The sequence below is a fragment of the Trachurus trachurus genome (genome assembly GCF_905171665.1).
Source record: "Trachurus trachurus genome assembly, chromosome: 14".
NCBI classification, from domain to species: domain Eukaryota; kingdom Metazoa; phylum Chordata; class Actinopteri; order Carangiformes; family Carangidae; genus Trachurus; species Trachurus trachurus.
In genome coordinates, this window is record NC_139903.1 from 27,571,878 (window position 1) to 27,594,797 (window position 22,920).

General features: G+C 44.5%; 1 protein-coding gene across 1 annotated transcript in view; it reads right to left on the reverse strand.

Moving 5' to 3' along the window:
* The window catches only part of robo3 (roundabout, axon guidance receptor, homolog 3), a 104,031-nt gene that overhangs the window by 70,506 nt on the left and 10,605 nt on the right, over positions 1-22,920 (reverse strand). The window contains exon 2 of the mRNA XM_083985985.1: positions 15,276-15,602. Within this exon, the coding sequence (XP_083842111.1) occupies positions 15,276-15,602 (327 nt within the window). The remainder of the gene's footprint in view (positions 1-15,275; positions 15,603-22,920) is intronic.

Sequence of the window (22,920 nt, forward strand, 5' to 3'; positions counted from 1 at the left end):
GCCCATTGTAAGACAACTACGCCCCACTTCGCCCCCACACTGCCCTTAGCTGACCCACCAGCACGGTCCAGGCTACTGTAGTTCACCCATGTGGAAAACCAGAAACACTCTTTAACTCAACCTCGAGGGTTGTTGCCCCCCCTCCCCCCACCCCCCACCCCCAACCCTCACACTCCTCAGTCTAAACATACACATGGCACACACACACACACAAGCCATTAATTATTGACCACTGCAGCGGGACAGTGTGGCCATGAGCACTTTTAAAGAATTCCTCCCCAACAATGAGGCATTCAAGTGACTTTTTCTTTTTTTTTTTTTTTTTTACAAGGCTGCGTTCACACCAACAATAGCTCAGTGTCAAAAAGCCACGACCCCTCCTCGGCCGAAGTCGCACCACGGGGTCGTCGGACCGAGGCCACGTCATACCTCGCAGCCGTCCAGCCGGAAGACAAACAGCAATTCATGGACGTATCGCTTACAACCGGGGGGCTTCACGGATCACATGTGATACCTGTCCAATAGAAACACACTTTGATGTCCATGTGTAGTGTGATTATAAAGCAGCTCTGGGTTCTGGATTGATACTGTGAAAAGTATCAAAGCCCCAGTCCACAGAGAAAGGCATGTGCCTGTGTTCAGAAACTGAACCTTAAAGGGGAACTAAGCAGGATTTTATGCTACATTTTTACCTTAATTAAAAAGCTCTGGAGTAATTGTGATAGTTAACTACATGACTTGTGACTTGTTACGAGTCAGAATGGAGGCTCTCTGCCTTTCACTGGCGTCTCAACCTTGCAACATCAGTGTAGTACCTGGCCGCCATCTCTGCAGCAACACAAACACGCTCCGTAACCCGTGATCTTTTGTTTATGACAGTTAAGATTACACAAACATACACGTCGTAACATCGTATATGTTCGCCGGCTTCGTTGTAAACAAATGCACATGGTCGAGAGGAGGGTTAGCAAAACAGCAGAACCAGACTTGCATAGTTCCCCTAAAACCAGCCGTCAGGACTTCCTGTGACTTTGTGATGTCACAACCAAAAAGCAGCCTCTCTCTGCTCTCAGCCCCGCCCACCTGGACCCACCATCCAACCTAGCAGGATTTGTTTGAGTGTTTTACCTGAAGAGATTCTCAGAGCCTCCCTCTCTTCTGATTGGCTCTGCAACCTGTTGTTATGAGAGCAGCCAGAGAGAGAGGATTATAAAAAACTATAGATTGTTTTTCGGTTCTTAAAACTACAAACGGATCAATACTTCTAATAGTCTCACAAATAAACAAATGACATCTTGGCTGCGAGGTGTAATAACACGGCGCAGCAGAACCTTGACAGCAGCTTTTCATCTCTGAGACTTTAAGTCCTGTGGATTGGCTTTTTGTTTAGATTCTGACACTGTCCACTGTCCTGAGCTGGCTGCAGTGCCAGAGAGGTGAGGAAGGTGAACCGTCTATCTGATGCTTCGTGTTTTGGAGGTGATCCAGCCTGCTTGTGTAAGCAAAGCCCAGTCTCCACCACCACCCCCACCCCACCCATTCCCTCTCCCCCCCTGTCAACTGTCTCTGTCCGCTAACACAATCTATGGCTGAAGCCCAACCTGTCAGAGACCTGTGAATATGTTCACATCACCAGGCCGACCTCCACATCCTGCCTCGTGCCTGGCACGCTCCTTGCACCCCCCCGTTAGCGTGCCACGCCTGCACCGACAGGGTGGGGAGGGGGGGTGGCAGTGTGATTGGGGGGAGGGAAGAGCAACAGTTCCAATTTTCCACCCTGTCAACAAACTCCAAAAACAGATGGATCTTGGAGTAGAAATCCATTTAGCTCCACTTGAATGACTTAAGCCCCCGTTCGCTGACCTTTTCCAACTCTGCGTCTTAAGGAGAAATGAATCTTGTGCAAATATACACACCAGTAGAAATCAATAAGCATTTTTCCACAGCTGCTCACCCTCGCATTTACCATGTGCAAGACAGGTCAAATGTGCCTAAATCCTCTCTGAAATACCTCTTTCTTTACCGCATAAAGAGCCGCGTGCCGGTGTTACCTCGGCCGCACGGAAATACTCAAAAGGTGAATTCCTCCCTCAATGAGCAGTTACAAAGGTTAATTTTTAGTCCCGAACTGCCTTTGAAACAGCCGCCGCTCCGCCAGCCACCGGGGAGATTTAGAAAGGTGAGACATAAAAGTATAGAAGCGAACAAAGACAGCGCTTTCTAAAGGCACATCCGACAAGGTGACATTAAACATCAAACAATCTTGTGCACATAATCACAGTCTGCAGACGATGCTCCTGATATGAAAGCATTCCTCGCAACATAAAGCCCTGATTTGAATGCAAAGAGGGAAGTGTGTCAATAAACATCATGCTAATTGGGGTTTGGAACATGACTGATATTTTCCTTCAATCGCATATTCATCTTCCACACAGCGCCGACAGCTTCCACCGAATCATTCTCACACCTGAAACTCAGCACTGAGAACAATCCATCCAGTCGCTGGACTGGGTTCCGTCTACTTCCTGGACTGCCAAATATCCACAACCCGGTTTCCAACTCAGACCGATCCATCCAAACACTCACTCTCTAATGATTAAAATGAGTTGGCAAAAAGGCAGAGTGGGTTATTTATACAACATTTCAGAACAAGCTCTGACCACCACCACCAGTTGGAATTTGTTGTCCGACGACTTAACAAAGTTTTCCAATTACAGAATAAAGCTGGCGCGTAATCATTACACTACGGGACTGTCTAGCAACTGAATCAATTTGTGGGGCGGTAACAGTGATGTGAATGAAAATTTCAATGCCCCGGCCCCTGCAGTCAATCATCCTGTGATGTGGCGTCCTGACAGGACAATGTTCAGACCCTCAGAAATCCTCCATCTGCCGCTGTGACGTGACGTGTCCACTTGTTCCAGCACGGTAACAACCACACACATCTTCCCTCTGTAGCTTTAATGATCGCTGATTGTGTTGGATCGATTTGCTCGAGCCATGTATTGATTGCGTTGGTGGCCTCTTTGTGTTTATTGTCTGTCATGAATTACGCCAGAATCTCTCCAGATGCTTCTCGTACTCTGCTACTTCTGTGGGGGGGAATTGATGGATTTGTATTTGCACCCACTGTCTGCTACTAAAAAAATCACTGTTGTATCTGTTGTTTGTGTTGGGATGTCTCCTCATGTCCTCTACAGTCTCATCCAGTCCAGCATTAGCGGTGCATTAAAAGACCATCAGGCCTCTTATTGAAGTCATTGAGGCCAAAGCGTTGGTGCAGCGAGGATGCAGAGTATAGTCCTATCCTGTCTTAACATCTAGAAAACCACAGTGATGATCAACTCAGAGGAGGAATACGTTGCTGCGGTTACACAGGCCACTGGGTAAAAAAAAAAAAAAGCACCACATGAGCATGGAGCCTCTAGATGAGCAGTGTGTTGTTATTGTGTCTGATAAGGCTTCCTACTGGACTTCCTTGTTCCCCCTCTCCTAATCTGTGCCCCGAAGCAACACACACACACACACACACAGCTCCCTCATGGAGTTTTACCACAGGGCTATTGTTGGCTTCAACGAGCCCAGAGAGGGGGGTCATTTGCATCCTGTAAGCCCGTGACTAATGAATGGCAATTAATTACACTGTGAGTCGAGACATGTCAGAGAAAAAAAAAATGTTTCAAATATTCATGAAACATTCAGGTTTATTAGGGATAGAAAGAAAAAAAAAACACTGATTGTGTTTCTTTTTCTCTTTTTTTTCTTTTTTTCCATAGCTGCAAAAATTAAGTGCAGGCTTTTTAAATGCAGGGTGTATCCATCCACCCCCCACCTCTCCCTCCTCTGCCCTATTTGTATGGAGGAGGAACACTTGAAGATTAACACAATCCAATACCAGACAAAAAAAAAAGGCATCCACAACTCCCATCGACAAATGAGTCAGTTGTTTCCCTCCTGCCTTCAGATAAGCATCCAGAGCAGCAGCAGCAGATGTTCTGGACCCAATGCTGGTGGTGTGAAAGCTGAATCAACACCCTCAGTAAAATGTCAGGGCGACAATTAGTGTAGTGAAACACAACTGGGAGAGTTGTGTGTGTGTGTGTGTGTGGCTGCATCCATCTAAAAAAGCAGCATTTTCAAATAAAAACACCTGAAAAGACATGTGACACACTGAACACGATGAAGCGCATTGTCCTCTCTGCTGTTGATGAGCGGCAAAAACACAAACAAAGAACAAAAGAGACGGGTGCTAACAAAGACAACAAGGTCGGTAACACTTGTTATTCATTATCTACTGTTAGTCAGAGCCAATTACAACCAAGCACGCAGCAGCAGAAGCAGCAGCAGCAGCAGCTATGGGGGACAGTTTGTCATTGTTCCCAGAGGTTTCTGTTTTGAGGTGTTTTAACATGGGGTCAGCAATTTTTTTTCATCACCGTCAAAACATAAAACGGTTCCATCGGCTTCCATTCTCCTTCCTGAGCCCATAACTGGTCGGCGCAGCCATCACAAAGAGCTGGAATATACCGGATTCACATATTAAGACAGACGACACAGCCTCGAGTTTGTTTGACTGGCAAGGACTCGGCATGAGCGAGCCAACAGCCATTTATTTAAAGATTTGCTTCGCTGGTGTCAGTAAAAGGGCACATTCAAGACCAGAACATTTTGCAACGGTTCAACAGATTATTTAAAAAAAAAGTCTACATTAAATTTTCAAAATAAAAGCATAGCAGAGTGGGATGCAGCATGTGTGTCGGTGCAAGAGTGGCTCGCAGAGATAATGGGCCGTGATTGGACGCAACGGTCGCCTTTTATTGTTCTCCACAGCCCCCCTGTAGCCACTGTGCTGTGTCATTAAAGAGGTGGTGGGGGGGGGTTAAAGCTCTTCCTCACACCACCTGTTGTGAAACCCCCGTCCGCCCCCCATCTCATCCCTCTGCCTTTGTTCCACTGACCCTTTATGACACAGAGCAACACACACACACACACGCTGGTCACTGGTCCTGCTCGCCTTCACTATGGTCTAATTAATTCATAGCTATCCTCTGGAGGAGGGTTTGGCTGCTGGGTCTGGCTCAGTGACTGGCAGACGGTGGGATCATACAGAGGGGGTTTAGCCACAGGCCCGTGGCCTCACTCCGGCCATCTGATCCCCCCCCCCCACACCCACCTCACTTCACCCACCACACACCCCACTCTTTTGAGATCAGAATGGCCACCGGCTGTATCCTCCACAAGGCCGGGACCTGCAATCCCATTAGTGAAGCATGAACACACCTCAGAGCTCACACAGATACACACAAACACACAAGCGTGCGCGCCCGAGAGGAGCTTGTTATCATCAAGCCAGTGAGAAATGTCACGGCCGAGGAGAGTCCAGTACGGGAGGTTAGCTGCTGTTTACTGTATCACCCTCAACACAAACGCACACAACCTGACTCACGGTCACGATGACGCATTGTGATGCACAGATCTGCAATGTCTCTACCAGTCTGCCCTACAAAGGCCAAGTGCAGTATCTGTATCTTTTCAACTTTTTTTTTTTGACCAATCAAAAGTGTGGCATATTCTGTTCAATCTAGTAGAATTTGATATTGTTACTGCTAAAATTTCCAGAGTTATTGGGCTTTTTATTTTGCTGTCCATCCAAAAAAGCACCGTGAAACCAAGGCAAAGTGCAGTATCTGCTGTTATCCCTACATTCTAGAATTTACTCTATAATTCCATTGGAGTAAAACCAAGGCAAAGTGCCGTATCTATAGCTAACACCAAGCCAAAGTGCAGTATCTGCACCAAAACCAAGGCAAAGTGCCGTATCTGCCATAAAACGGTCAAAATTGGTCAGAAAGACAAACTACAAAATACATTTCATTCAGTCCACCTTTATCTAATCAATTATAGACTTGGTAGTTATTCATAATTTGATGCTTAAACCTGACAATGAAAAACACAAAACGTTTGGCATTTTTACAGATACTACACTTTGCCTTTGTAGGGCAGCAGTAAAAAAAAAAAAAAGGGCAGATTCACACAGAGATGAGTGAGAGGTGATTGGAGGATAAGGTTTGACAGTTGGAGCTGTCATTACACAAGGATGTGAATGGACAAAGTGCTGCAGACAGCTGGGTGGAAAAAAACGTTGTCATGCCTCTGTGGATGTGCAGGAGGGCTGAGTGTGAAACTCACATCAGCGGGATGTGTAGACAGCACTCCTGTCAGCAACGCCAATCCTGATTATGTTGTTGTTCGTGGATTTTACTGTATGAATAGCAGAAATACAAATACGTAAACACTGCATCATAAAGTAATGTTCTTATGAAGAGAAAGTAGAGTACTGCTAAAGGAGAGGATCAATAAATACTATGACAGTTGTCAAAATAAACCGGCTGCTCATTGATGCTATCTGGAATCAACTGAAGATCATAGGATTTCATTTGGAGTAGACTAGACTCCATGATGGGTCAGCAGCCTCTCTTTCTTCCAGCAGCTGATTGACAGGCTCTTAAAAGCATCTTATGGTGAACAGGTCAAAAGACGAGCAGATATAATCTGCTTCATTAAAGTTTAACAGATTATATCAGCTCCTTCAAAGTGGGCTAACAGCTACACTTCAGGATAGGTTAACGGCACACTAAGAATAAACAGGGGCCAGTGTCTGCATTTAGCCACTTAGCCCTGGAGAAGAACGAGGCTGTCAGCAGCTTTAGTGCAACATTATCACATCGAGACTTTTTTTTTTTTTTTTTTTTTTGGAGATTCTATTTAAAACGACTCATGATTAGACTGACAGTAGCCATGTTTACATGGGCACTAATAATTGGAATAAAATAGGAATGAATCGGGATGACTGCGTCATGTAAACACGTCGATTGGAAAATTTGAATCTGAACGGGCTCATTCAAACAGAAAGTTCTTTCCGATCAAGATGAATGCCGGTGGATTTCCGGATCAAGATCGATATAAACGGTTAATCTGATCGAAGTCTCTGCTTCTGACCTTCACCCACTGTCTCCTGTTTTTTGGTGGTGGAAGGGGCTCTAAATGAACCGTTGCTGTTATCTGAGGGTCCTGCTGTAGCAGACCCCCCCCCTCACATCGATCCCAGGAGAAGTATAAACAGCCGTGCTTGCAGCTTAATTAAAGAGAAAACCAGAAACAAAACGATATAGGTCCTTATCGCTTATTCTTCTACTGTTTTGAACAAATTTGATACAGTGATTTTATTCTGATTAATTCCTTGATGCAGGCACGTTTTGATTGGATCACTTTAGTTTACGTCCATGTAAACAGTGAAGTTGGAATTTCCAATCAGAATTATTATAATCAGATTGTATAAAAAATATGTCTACAGGTGTAGGCAGAGACTGATGGCATGCAGGTCAGTGGCTGCTCAGCTACACCCTGCAGCTACATGCAGTAAAGATGTACACATCAGGGTGACTGCTCTCCTCTGTGAGCGACAGCGTGCAACCACTCAGCTCCAATCACAGCCCATATGGCTGCAGAGCGCCGGGGTTAACAGAGACAGAGGGCAGAGGGCCTGAGGAGGGGGCGGAGAGGAGCGGGGAGTGGAGATTTGAAGGATGCGGGGTCAGTTTTATCTCCTTTATCAGAGCCCCCCCCACAATCCCACAACCCCACACTGAATCGTAAAAAAAAATCCTCTCCCTATTTCCAAAACCATAAAACCCTGAAATCCATTTTTCTGCACAAAAAACAGTGCGACACGTGTGTGTGTGTGTGTGTGAGGAGACAACGCAGAAAGAGAAAGGAGGATCCAGCTGGTGACACTGCTGTTCAGCTGTTTCCCCCACACTGTGTCTCAGATTGCTACAGGTGAGAAAGTGGGCCCAGACTGGTGGATGTAAACACACACACACCCACACAGACGCACATACACACCCACACACACACACACACTGACAAAGACAGAGACTCGCACTTAGAGCAAATCCACACAAAGGCAGAGGAGGACGGGAGTTTCATCACAGCTTCACCTGTTCATTCCCCAGATTCCACAAGGCAGCTGCTATCTCCAACCTTGAAGGCTTGACCTCCAAACAACCTTAAAACGGGAGCTGGGAGTGGGATTGGGGGGGGGGGGGGGGGGTGTTTGTTTGGGGGGGGGGGGCATAAAACCCTTTCAGTCATGTTTTATTTGCAATTCCTCTGACTCCGCCCCCTGCACCTTAGAGAAAGCTCCTCTTCCCCTCCCTCCTCTGTCAGAGTGAATATTCATGAGCCATAAAGCCGGGCGGTGGAAACATAGCAGGCATAATAAAAACGTCAGAGGTATAAAACACTCAAAGAAAAAGCCGCCAGGAGCTCCGGCAAGTCACTCTGAATGCCAAAATCCCAAACCCAGGGGTGTCTGGTCCGTTAGGTCTATTGTGCTTGACTGACTTTTATGCCTCAGACATGAATTGGCCTCTGCTCCCGGCACCTAACTTTGCAGGCCACGTTTTCAGGATCAAAGAATCTCTTTTAATGCGTGAAATTGGATCGGATTGGAGAGGAGGGGGAAAAAATACAAATTTTGGAAGGAAATATTCAGTTAAGTGTTGTAGGATCTATTCTTAATGCAAGGTAAAGGAAGGTAGAGACTGGCAAAGCGCACAGGAAGGGATTTAAAAAAAGGCTTATTGCCGGGTGACAGCTGCATTTTTAAGAAATTTAAATAACTCACGAAACTGTGTCGATTTTGTTTTTCTCTTGGGATTTTCTATTGGAACTATATTTAGGAGTCTCCAAGTTAATGCAACATGATACCTTAGATGTAATAACGGCCGCTTTGCCCCATAATCGGTCTTCTGTTCTGTTTGTTTAAAAAATGCAACAGCACTTCAACCTGCCAGCTACAGTATATATCATATCTGAGTTCAACCTACCGGAGCCTGAAAAGACTCTCACAGGTCATCCATCAAACATCCATTCATCAAATATGTCATTAATAATAAGTGGAAACTGTTACCGGGGTAACTAAGCAGAACCTTCCCTAATGAGTTATTGAGTACCTAATTGTCAGTGTATGGATGCGTGTAGAGGAAATATGGCCGGGACGCACTCGAGGAATAACGAGGAAGATTATAGAAGCCATCCAGTCAATGCAACCGCTGATTATCAGAAAGTTTTATGACAACTCTTGAATGTCAGTGACAGCGTGCAGCTGTTGGATGTCAGGATGGATCACACACAAAGTACTGATCCTATAAAGTAAAGGGCTAGATTACAGACACATTACATTTTGATGCTGATGTAAAAATATTTTTGATGACTTTGATTTTTATTTTTTCCTCTGGAGTCTGGTGTTTGTTATTAGCTGATGGGAATAACAGCCATTATAACATATCAATGTTACCATGTAGAGCGCTACATGTAACACATGTAACACATGGTTACCATGTAGTGCACATGTGTAAAACATGTTACCACATGTGGAAAATGGGTTCACATGGGAATTCACATGTGATACACATGAAATTGGACCAAAACAACATGATTCCTATGTGCAAAATTTTTCAAATGTGAAAAATCACATGTGAATCGTCATGTGAAGTTCATGTGTTTTTCTGTGAGGGAACTCAGTTACTAACTCAGTTAATCTTTGGAGAAAATAACTAGTAACTATAGTTAATTACTTTTTAAAAGTAAAGTGCCCAACACTATTTGTTTGACACTAGCTCTTACAGTGGATGTGTGTTTCCTCGGTGTGTGCTGTGGGTAAACATGAGTAGTGGGTTGGACTCTGAACTGGCAGATTCCCAACATTAATAAAGGACTCCGCTCAGGATCGGAGCCAAAAGCTTGATTGGGATGTCAATTGTGCACTAATGTGAATCATTCTGCTATTTTAAATCATAGTGTTGTTGATCTGCCCAGCATGTTGTTTTACAGTGAAATATCTATAGCAGCTGAAAAACATATTACCATGACTTTGGTGCAGACATGATGGTCCACAGAGGATGATTCTTAATTTGGTTTTCTCTTGAAATTAGATCAAGCATCACCAACGGGGTACGTTAGCTGTGTCCATGTTGCACCACTGCGCTGATGTCAACAGCAATTTCTATGGGGAACCAGAGAGATGTGAGTGTGTGTTGTTGATTGTGGTGCAGATGTTCTCCGTCAGTGAGGAATGTACAAACATCTTACAGCCACCTTTTCACGCCTGCATGCGCAGCTTCTTTGAGCTCCCAATGATTGATTCTGGGTGGAGGGAGCACTTAAAAAGGTGGAATCCATCACTGTGCACATCCAAACTACAGCTACGGCGATGGGAATGTCTGCTGTTATCCAGTTATTTGACCTCAAACTGCCACTTTAATTTTATATTATATTATAATAATTGCCATAATGACTATAGTTTTAGGAGTAGGTTCATTACCTTTAATTGTTGGTGCAAGCTGTTTTTAGAACGGCGGAGCAGAGCCGCAAGCTGCTCAGAGCTACGCTACGGAGGCTAATGGGATTTCTTGATTCCTTTCATCAAACTCATCAAATACACAATCCAACAACTCCAAAACACTCTGGTGGACAAGTTGTGACCTGCATATCACCACGCTACGAGATAATAATGAAACGTTACGAGACGGAGTTGTTTTCGAGGTAAATTTATGCAAAACCACTGATGCGCGTTTCTGTCGGGGGCAGTTTTTCAGCTAGCAGTCTCTGCATTTGCCTCAAAATCAACTCTGTCTCGTAACATTCCATTATTATCTCATAACTTGTCCACGAGAGCGTTTTGGAGTTGTTGGATTGTGTATTTGATGATTTTGATGAGGGAAACCAAGAAATTCCATTAGCTTCCGTATACCGTAGCTCTGAGCAGCTAGCAGCTCTGCTCCGCCATTCTAAAAATAGCTTGCGTCGACAATTACCTACTCCTACAACTATAGGGATTATGGCAATGGGCCAATTTGCCAAAATGTTGAACTCTTTTTCCCTTTAAAATCATGTGCGGTCGACTTGTGGAAAAAACTCGTCGGGGGGGCGTCATCACCCTGAAGTGGACGCCGGACTGTGAGGGGTTAAACCTCCTGAACCCTCCACCACCCTCCCCACTGTGTTGGCTGCCACCCTGATACCAAATATACACACCAATACACACCCCCCCCCCCCACCTCCTCTGTGCTTCCAAGTCACAGGCTGGGGATCAGAATGACTCCATGCCACAAAGTGCCATCTTGTGCCTTCTCTGATGCCACACTGAGGCCCCTGGCAGCGAGCTTGTGGCCTAACCCCCCACCCCACCTCCTCTAGCCCTGTTGGTGCTGAGCAGACGAGGCTGGCACCGGTTTGTGTTTGGCTCAGGCCACTGTTTGTTCTGCATAACCCCTCTCTCTCTCTCTCTTTGGAGGCAATACTCCAAAAGTGTGTTTGTGCGCAGAAGGACGAGACGACACACACACATACACAACACACAGACTCTTGCAGTTTTTTTCGTCCACCGCGGCAGATTAGTGGGTTCTTGTCTGCGAGAGCAACTGCTGCATGTCGGCTTGTGTCCTTGAGCATGTGTCTTCCCGCAGACAGCTGCGGAGAATGTCACCTCCCGGAGGACGGAGACGTTAGAGAGGGAACGCAACGGGAGGCCGGACACGCACAAACAGAGATGGAGCGATCAGCTGCAGGCTGAGAGACAAGGGGCCGAGAAATACACAGAAAAAACATCATACTGCAAACAGGACTCGCTTCTGTGGGAGTGTTTTTGTTTTGGATGAGGATGAGGATATTTTCCCTTTAGCTGTGGACTTTATATTTGGCATGCTCTCAAATGCCCTTATAGTATACTTCTGTTTTCACCAATAGACGTAGTAGAAAAGGGACAGGACGGCACTTAACACTACCTGTGGGTGAATGGTCAGAAAAATGTAGGCAGGTGTTTTTGTTTATGTGTGTTATATCAGGGTTCCCACTCTTTTCTTATAATAATGTTCATTCATGCTTTGGAGGAGTGTTCTTTTCAGCAGTCACCTTATTTTCTACATTTAACCAGTTTGTTTATATGTTTATTATTCTATGTTTATTCCTCTCTAACTCCCAGAAGTCTGGTTTAAAGATGTGCAGTCTATGGCTGTAACTCATCTATGAAATAATCTCTTACAAGCTTTGAAATTATGAGAAATGTTATCATAGAAAAGGCAAAAACATGTTTTTGTTTTTAAACCCCACTGAAAACCGCTACTGCTCCTTTATCTGTCACTCAGCAGAGGAAACAGTAGGTCCAATACTGGGAAACACTTATCAACTAAAAGTCTCTAGTTTTCTCGCACTTCTTTGAAAAAGAAATCCTTAGTGGGGTCTGAAAAAGTCAAACAGCGCTCTGGAAGCTGATTTTCTAAGGACAACTCAAGCTTTTCCAGGACATTTGACTTTTTTTCTCATTTTCTATGTGTTTTCAATGACTGGAAAATTGGTCAACCATTTTCCAAGTTTTCCAGGACTCGTGGGAATCCTGTATGTATATGTATGTTGGTCAATGTTTTTAGTGTTGGATGTATGAAATTAGGATCCTGCTTGAGTTTAAAACAGTTGCTTCATTTTCATTTCTTAGTTAAAATATGACAAGCTGTAGTATCGGGAAAAAAACCATGACCCTGCGCAGCCTCACAGAGCCTCATCTGAGACGTTGTCAATGTCGCTCTACAAGAAGGGGGATTAGACCGTCCTGTCACCTTCAGCAGTTGCCAGAAATATCACAAAGGTGCTGACAAATATAATACTACCCCTCAAGACGTGTCCTTAGTTTCTAAAGAGCACCTTCCTGATGTCATGAATGAAGAAAAGCAAAGACAGCCTGTTTGCGTGGAGCTCAAACAGCAGAGAACGAGCGCAAAAGAAAAGTGTAGGCAGCGACGTTAAGGATTATTCACGGGGGCTAAGAGAACTCCTGGCATCCATCACCGCTCCTTTTTTTTTTTTTTTCCATAACCGGCTCTGTGGAAAGTGATTCACAACACCTCCACCTATTCTATCTCTCTGCCTGGCTCCCATGCACACGCAGCTTATATCACAAACACCCTGTGGCTTCTTCTCGCGTTGATACCGAAACAGAGCGCGAGCAAAAGTGAAAGGTGATTCTTCACGCAGCTTGGGGAACGCTTTGTGGAGGTGAGGCGACGGGCACACTGCGCAGATCTCAGCTGTTTACACAGGATAGGGAGTGATTCATGGACTGTTGCTTTTTTTTTTTTTTTTCTTGTGGAGTCTGATTATTAAGTTAAAGGGCGGGGGGGCCGGCAGAGCCTTTCAAGAAAATATGATGTCCGACCTGTAAGGTGTCTGACAGGAGTCTAGAGTTTCACACGTTTTTTTTTTTGGTTTTTATGGGGAATGGAGCTGGTTTTTACCACCTTCAGCTGGTTTGTGTTAATAAGAAATGAGAAATTCCTGAGATGGTTTTCAGCTTTAAAAAGTGTCCGATGCTGGGAGAGGCCGGAGTGAAGGGAAAGCAGATCTGGACCTTCACGTGTGTTTCTGTAAAAAGCTCTTCACAGTCCGATGTCCACTATCATTATTGTCAAAATCTTTCTATATATTAATATTTTAGTAACATATATGCTTTTATGTCGTATTATTTTTAGGGATGTACAGATGTAATGCTGTTGTTACAGGCTGGCAGTTAACTCCTTGCCCGTAAGTGGCTCCTTAGCCAATACTGGCACATTTACAGTAATCTCAATTATTTTGCTCTGTCCCAGTGAAAATAAACAATTACAAGTAAAGTAAAAAAAGTAAAAACAAAGCAAAACAGGCAAAACTCCACCAATATGATAAGTTGCAAAGTCGAAAACTATATCTGCAGCTGTGACTTTCTCTATATCATCTGCTGCCGCTGTCAAAACAAAGTTCCAGCAGTGATCTGCCAACACTAAAGGTAATGGCCGATTGGAACAGCGAAGATTTAATTGGCCCTGTCCGCATTTCATTAAAGCGCCCGCCGGCGATCACAAGCTGCCCTGCTGCAGGAAAAGTAAACAACGTCGAGAGCTGTCTGCTGGAAACTCATCTGACAGGGGTTTGTTGTATTTTAAGGGGGCCAACATCTGCTAGTGAGAGGCTGCCAACTAAAAAGTGGCCTTCCCTCGCTTGAAAGTTTCTTTTCCCAGCTTTCCTGTCCAGTGGCGACAAGCGTTATCTTTTTTTTTTTTTTTTTCCTCCCTTCCTTCCGCTGTGCTAGCTGTCATCCATCTACATTAACAGGCCCGGTCACAGGGGCCTGGTCACAACACGACAGGGGACCGGGCTCTCTGGCACGGAGACGAGATAGGATGCCTGGGAAGCAGACTGAAGGGTGGTGGTATGAGGAGGGTAGTGGTGGTGGTGGTGGTGGTGGTGGAGGGGGGGCCTCAGGGTGCAAGCTGCCAGGAGATCTGACACCAAGGTCAAGGATGGGGTCTCGCGTTAAGTCAGCCGAGTGATGGCGATGATAAGGGAGCCGAGTCCTTTGAAGCCGCCTCCACACTCCTCTGCTCTCCGAGCGCAGCTAACGTTGTTACAGGCTGAGATCCTCCTGCCATTCTATCCACCTCTTATTACTGGGACTAAATAATACAGAACAAGATGTCTGACACCTGATACATGGACCACACACATACACACCACATAGAACCTGCACTGTATCATCTGATCATCCAGCCTCTGCAGCAAAAATATATAAATCATGATAATTATCTAACCTTCCTCTTGTGTTCCGGTCACCAGTGGCCTGTTTTCAGGTTTTAAATGCATAACATTACCACACAAATTGGTTTATAGCATCAAGGCTTTTTGACTTTGTCAGGAACCTCTATTTAAACAAAATAAAATTCTCTCTAAAATGCTCTGGTTAAAATTATGACTTTTGTGGTTTTGACCCGGTTATAACGATAAGAAGAATAATTAGAGTTAAAACTGAAATCATAAAGTGCAAAACCAACCTTTAATGGATAAGGAAGCCTGACAACGTAACCAAGAGATGAGAAACAAATAGAATGATAAATAATTGTTTTCACTGTGTTTTACAGCTGATTTAAGACTCAAAACTGACCCTAACACCATAGATGGCAGCAGAAAGCTGACAAGAGGAAGGTTCAATTAAAGACAAGGGGTAGACTGACAAAAAAGACCCAGGGGCCCACACCAAAAAATATTAAAACCCAAATTTTCATGGATAACGAAGACTAACAATGTAACCAAGAGAAGAAAAACTAATTGGATGAATTTTAGAGCTGATTTAGAACACCATAGATGGTAGCAGGAAGCTAACACAAGACGCAGGCTGAGTCACTTACTTGCCACCTCCAGCGATGCGTTGCGACTGACTGCCTCCCCCAGGTAGTTGCGCGCCACGCACACGTACACGCCCTCGTCCGGCTTGCTCCGCCTCCCGTGCACGATGCGCAGGAAGAAGAGGGAGCCGGCGGGCAGGAGCATCCGGTGGGACCGGGGGTCGTCCCGATCCGTTTCCACGCGCTCGCCATCTTTGTACCACTCCACCACGGGGGCCGGCCGGCCCTCGGCCTTGCAGTTGAGGGTGGCCGGCTCGCCCTTGGACACGATCAGATCGGACGGGTGCTCTACGATCCGAGGAGGGCTGTCCTCCAACCTGGGTCTAGATCCTAGAGACAAAGGGGGGAAAGAAAGGGTTAAGATTCTATTTGTGATGATTTTTTTTTCATTATTATGGAGAAAAAACAGACAGCAGATTGTAGAGAAAAGCAAATGAACAGCTTGTGTTGCTGAGAGATGTTACAGGTATTTAAAAATCATCATATCTGCTGGGTCCTTATGCTAAATGAAGCTACATTTCAAGCCTTCTGCTTTTCATCTGTGACAGCATGATATATTTGGAGTGCTCAAACACTCATGCTGTATAGTGGTTGCACCAGTGTAGGAAGGGTACAGGCTATAATAAACACAGAACATAAAAATCCTCAATCCTCAACACAAAGAGGGAAGTAGGTGGCACAACTTGTAAAAAAAAAACAAAAAAAAAAACACTCTGTTGCCCTCTCGCTCTCGAAACCTCTTGAGCTTCAGCTCCGTCGAAACACACACACACACACATCTTTATCACCGACAACACGGCGGTGTGAAATGAGCATGTAATGCAATTGCTCAACAGTAACATTCAAAGTATAAATCAAGAGGACTTGTGTAAATGACATGCTCTACATTCTGCAGCTATTAAAGCAAAACCAGATTCTCCAGCAGTGGAGGAAAGGAAAGGAAAGGAAAGGAAGGGGTGGGGGGTTTAAATGTGGTAGAACTGTGCTATTCAGAACCTCAATAGAAAGTAGGTTGACTCAACTGGAATAGAATGATATCAAACATATACAGATACACACGAGTCAATATTTAATAATGTGTCTTTCTCTCTAGAGCTCGGCAGGATGCAAATGACTTGTCAATATGAATGTGTTGTGTTTCTGATCTGCAGAGTCTATGAGTCTGACTGACACACACAAATGAAAAGAGACAGAAGCAGATGAAGATGTTCCTGTCACCTGAATGTGGTCAATATTCCTTTAAAATATACAGTATGTGTTTCGATACAACTGAAGTGCAACAGCAGATTCTAACATTCTGAGCACTGACAGGTGAAGTGAATAACAGTGAATAACACTTCATCATGACACCTGATAGTGGGTGGATATATTAGGCAGCAGGTGAACATGTTGTCCTCAATGTCGATGTGTTAGAAGCAAGAAAAATGTTCAGTGTAAGGATTTGATCCAGTCTGACAAGGACGACTGGGTTTCTCATGTGAGAAGCTGCAGCTCTTGTGGGCTGCAAATGCTCCATTGAATGTCTGTGACTATAGGCTTGTGCCGATCAGGTGACGCACATCTCTGTGCATATGGGAATTCATTTTGAATCAAATCGAGACACTCAAAGATTCACATCCCTACAGCTCAGTCTTTTGAATAGAGAGTTCAGCTAAATGTAGCAGTTTACTTTAAAATGGTTCAAATATATTGCTGCAGAATAAATCTTAAAAACTGACTCAAATGTGATGTGCATTTTTGGGGGGAATTATGGCTCCTGATATAGGTCTGTAGACATCATCATCATCATTCAACATTTTCACATGTTCTGGTGTTAAAGGGATAGTTCAACATTTTGGCAAATTGGCCCATTGCCATAATCCCTATAGTCATAGCAGTAGGTTCGTTACTGTTAATTGTCGGTGCAAGCTGTTTTTAGAACGGCGGAGCAGAGCCGTGAGCTGCTCACAGCTACGCTACGGAGGCTAATGGGATTTCTTGGTTTCCCTCATCAAACTCATCAAATACACAATCCAACAACTCCAAAACGCTCTGGTGGACAAGTTGTGACCTGCACATTCACCACGCTATGAGATAATAACGGCACGTTACGAGATGGAGTTGTTTTAGAGGTAAATTCATGCAAAACTGCTTATGCGCGTTGCCTTCAGGGGCAGTTTTTCAGCAAGCAGTCTCTGTATTTACCTCGAAAACGACTCTGTCTCGTAACGTTCTGTTATTATCTCATAGCGTGGTGATTGTGCAGGTCACAACTTGTCCACCAGAGCGTTTTGGAGTTGCTGGATTGTGTATTTGATGAGTTTGATGAGGGAAACCAAGAAATCCCATTAGCCTCCGTAGCGTAGCTCTGAGCAGCTCGCGGCTCTGCTCCGCCGTTCTAAAAATACCTTGCACTGACAAATAAAGGTAACAAACCTACTGCTATGACTATAGGGATTATGGCAATGGGCCAATTTGCCAAAATGTTGAACTATCCCTTACTGCTGAACAAGTTCATGCTGCTTCTGATAGAAAGCTGTGTAAGTGTGTGTTTTTTTGTATCACTGGGGTGGCATGAGGTCACAGTGGTTAGCGTTATCACCTCACGGCAAGACAGTTGTGGGTTTGATTCCCAGGCTTTATGAGGCCGTTCTCTGCAGGTTCTCCCACAGTCCAACATGCAACCACACAGCAGCTCCAGATACAACTGCAAACAGCTCATAGGTGTAAATGTGGGTGTGCGAGGGTTGTGTGCCCCACCCCCCATACACCAGGTCTTGTACCACCCTGTGTAGACTTGCAGCGACAACAGCGTTATTACAGCAGACCAAGACGAGGCCTATAGGTAATTCCCACAGGTTTTTTTTGCCAAGCTTTGTTTGAAATTGCTTTACCCCCACCACCACCACCACCACTGTCTTCTCCTCTTCCCTTGACAATGTGAATGGCAGCGTGTGGGTGGTACAATTATGTATGAAAAGCAATAACACAAACTGGAGCACCACGAGGCACGAGTTGAAATCTCCCCCTGGAGAGAGCCGATGAAAGAGCGACAACGGGAGGTGCGTCTCGCCGCTGATTTCCACAATAATCAAGTTTCTGTCGCTGTGATTGTTCCAAATGTTCCCAGCTTCACGTCTGTGTATTTCTGATCCTCTCCCCCTTCCCCTTCCCCATCACCAACCAGTAAAGCTGTGTCATTTCTTAAACTAGAAAAAAGCCCATTTTCTCCGTCTCAGTCACAGGAAGGCTTCCTTTAACCCCGTCCCATGCAGCGCTCGATTACGCAACTTTGTGTTTTCAGAGCAGCCACAGCGGGCGGTCGGGGGGGAGTGGTTGTGTGCTCATGACAGGGAGACAGAAAACATGAGGTGCTTTGTTCAGCATTCAGGAGTTTGTTTTTCTTTTGGTTTTTTTTGGTTGATTTTCTGCACAACCTGGCTGCCTGCATCACTCCGGTTTTGTGTTTTTTTGCTCATATGCTGCTGCTCTTGTGGAATAATTCACTGCTTAGCAAAAAGTCAAAACAAATTATGTTTGCATAGAAATCAGGCTTGGGAGAGATCCAGGATGCTAGTGAAATGAGGGGTCGGTCTTGGCGGTAGGGAAAACAAAAGTGGAAAAAATGTTAATGGAAAAAATATTGCATATGGTGATAAATACTGAGATATTAACAAATACAAAAACAGTTTTTACCCTACAGCAACAACTACGCAGTGCAATATAGATAGTGCAGTTCAGCAAATTGAAAGTTGTGTGTTTGTTTTGTTTCATTATTTATTGTCTATGTTTTCTATTTCAGGAAAAGACAGTGTTGCGAGTTCTCTTTTTTGCCTTCGTTCATTATTAACATTATTTATTCTAGCTATTTTTTTAATACTCATTTAAAATCTTTTTTTTTTATCTTTATGATTGCACCGTCTGGTTTGGCATTTTTAATTCTGCTGTAAATGTGACAATAAAGCATATTATCTTCTAAATAAAGGTCTAATTCTAAGAGAATATAAATTTACCTCAGGGCAATAGCAACTTTTCTACAGAAGCTGAGTCGTTTTGGTTTTAGTGTGTGGTTCAATGACAGTGTTCGTTGAAAAGGAAAAAAATAATAAGATGGAGAGACTCAGGTGGAAGGACGGAGGGTTTTAGATCTAGATAGCAGCTCGTTTCCACCGCTCTGTGGAAGGAAAGCTGGCAAATGTGCCTCCAGCAGCGCTACACAGCGTGTCATGTGCTGCAGGCCCTATAGGTGAGATAGAGGGGCCGTAACGCTCCTGCAGCCACAGGTGCAATGAATGAGGGGTTCAAACATTCAGACTTTGCCTGATAAGACCAACAGTCGTCCAAATTCCTCGGAGTGACAAACCCCTCCGTGCAGGTTTCAGGGGGATTAAGCACACCACTTCAGTGCTTTTAGATGATGGGAATATAAAGAGTATTATCTGGTGGATCTGCTCTGAATGCAATTACATTCAGCCAAATGGGGGAAACTCTGAAGAGCAGGAAATGGCAGCGAGGCTTTGAAGTTGTTTCCTAGTTAGTGTCAAATAGCAGATGAGTCTGTGTCTGACTCTGACGTCTGCTCTCAAAGCACTGAAGGCAGAATATGATCAGATTTAAGGTTAGATACCAGCGCCATTAATGTGAGAAAAAAAACACATTACTGCTCTTCCGTGTCTGTCTCTTTCTGGACTTTCTGAACTGAAATCGAACATCTTGAGTGCAGCGTGAGCGTCCACTGTGGAGCGATGAATCTACTTTTCCAAAATATTACCATTCGCTGAGTGAGAAAACTGTCAGCGCTGCCTGTGCTGCCGTTTTTGCATCACAAAGAACCAGAGACAAATTAATATTCTAAAATGAATCAACCGTGAGCTGCAGTTGATATGAATTCCACCTGAGCGCAGAGTTAAATAATGCAGTTTCTTAACATTGTTTTGAAGTGAATTTTAATTAACTGAATTGAAAATCGACCAAACGAATCAGCACTGTGCAAAAACAAGGAGTTATTTATTGATCATGGCTGAGGTGATTGTTAACTATAGCTGCTGGTCTCCCATAGTGCCATTATGAGTCCATGGAGGTCTAATCTTATCTATGCAAACACATATAATCACTGATCTGTAATGCAGAACTACCAGAAAAACATTTCTAAAAATGAAAATATATATATTTTTAAAAACTACAGTTTTGGGGTGATAAATAGAAACCATCCTCCCTGTCCTCACCCCAGTCTGTGAGCTGCAGACTGCTCATCTAGTAGCTCTAAGGTAGCATATGTATCATGTCTGAGTTGAGTGTGTCTGGCCCGGGGAGGGGTTTAGGTGCGGTTGGGAGGGGGGCTCAGCAGGACAGAGCCTTTAAGAGCTGACTCATAAATTTTACAGTCGGCACTGGTTGGAACAAGCCATGTGGAAATGTAAAAGGGAGGATTCTTAAAGAGAAGAGACCACCGAGTGAGACTGAGCTAAATATCACCATCCGAGCGCTGATGATCTGCCCGCTGAACCAATTTAGACCGGATGAAATGATCCTCCGCTGCTTTTTTACGGTTCAGTTAGAACAAGGGGGGGGTAAAAAAAATAATAAAATCATTAGACATCCTCTAGATCTCTGCAAATCTGGCTGTGCATTCATACTGACAGCAGTATATGACACGGCGACCTGACTGCGCGTTACCATACGACTCGACTCTTATCTGAATTTCTAAGATGAGTGGTATCCCCCCGTTGCGGTGCGTCAAAGTGTTGTGGATGTATTTAACAGATTTAAAGCGGCACGGCTGGAAGAGATGAGTCTCAGACTGGGTTAAATGGACAGCAGGAGACGGACTGCAGCGTGGTATGACTGCTTGTCTTGAAGAAGGTGTCTAATAGGAAGGCCCCGGCCCCTCTGAGGACCTATTAGCTCCTGCCTGCGGTGTACTACAGCAGGATGGCAGGAACTCTCAAAGCTACACGCCGGCTAATGAAACCACGGGGATGCTGCAGTGAGTCCGGCCTCACCGAGCCACGCTCTGTTTGACAGGGATGGTGTGTGTGTGTGTGTGTGTGTGTGTGTGTGTGTGTGTGTGTGTGTGTGTGTGTGTGTGTGTGTGTGTGTGCAGTGAGGATGAATTACTTTGCCTTGCACACACAGCTGTGGTGGATTTACCGCACGTATGACCGGCCGTGTAGATCTGATGGGCTGAGAGTCATCGTTCATTCATAAAGGGAAAACCTACAGATATATGTAAAGTAAGGGAATGTCCACTCCTCTGTACAGTTATTAAATTATGAATCATATGATTCGGCTTTGTGTCACCTCTCAATCCAGATTAACAGCTGTGAGGCCCCACATGTTGAATGAGCTGCAATCCATGTAGAAAATCCTGCTAAACCATAATAATGCAAGTTTTTACCAGTGACTTAGGCTAATCTAGTCTCTTCAGCTCCACCCTATGCACTGGCGCTGAGGGAAACTGTGTTTTGTTCTGTTAAATTGGTAGAAAAAATAAGTGAAAAAATGAAATATTGTCTATTAATATTAAAACAAATGCATTGTTGTTGAGCTCAGGATGGTGTGTGCTGTGTTTTCTCTCTTGGGTCTCCTCCTCCCATGTTTGTCTCGGGGGGCGTGGCTACATGTCTCCTGGCTGCACCTGCACATACACATGTTCAGCCTGGTTCAGTAGCAGCATGAGCATCTCTCTGGGCCACCAATTATCTTCTCACGTGTCCTCGCTAACCTGATTTTCCCTTTCGCCCGATCACCTGATACGTCAGCGTTTTGTTACAGTGCAGCTGATACAGCTTTGTAGCACTTGTTTACTTTAAATGGTCTTTAATTGTGCTGATTAACACTAAAGACTACAAGTAAAGATGGAGGCAGCCTCTATGTGTCATATTCACCCACAGGTTTCTGAAGAGTGGCTTCAAAGCTCCGAATGAGCTGTTCCTCTGCAATGTCTGACTCCGCCCCTAACTCCCAGCTAATCCAAAAATGGTCAACGAGGATGGAAGACTTGCTGCAAACACCATGCACTCACTTAACCATCACTCAAAGTGGCCAGAATTGGGGATTGTCTATGTTGCATTGTTTTTTTGTTTGATTGATTGTTTTTTGGGGGGGTTGTTCTTCTCATCACCTTTTTGTTTTATGTCCTTTTATGTAAATAAAGGTTGAAAAACTAAAAAAAAACTAAAAAGCGGCCACATGCTCAACAATGCAGACCTTTAAGCCATGATAAAATTCAAATAGGGCTAAGGCAAACTGATACAAAACTACATGTGGTCAGATTACAGAGTCTGATCCACCGGCACTAATGACAAATAATCAGCACTTTGCTGCACTTTGGAAGTTGTGCAGTCCATAGAAAACTCCACATACTTGAACCTCCCCCCTGTTGTGTAATTACCAGATTAATCAAAACCCTGATTAATCCGGCGAAGAAAATCAAACCGCTGTTTATTTTAATTAATTCGTCTCAGTCAGCCTGAACTTTCCCCGTCGACCCGGAGGATTCAAACTGGAACAGACTCGCGATCAGAGAGGAGTTTGTGTTTAGATTCTATTTAAACATCAAGACAAATGCACTTTGACTGTGAATTGATGTCAGATAACTTCAAAGCCGCTTGAAACAGCAGAAGGGAGGAGGAGGAGGAGGAAGGAAGAAAGGAATATAGCCGGGGAG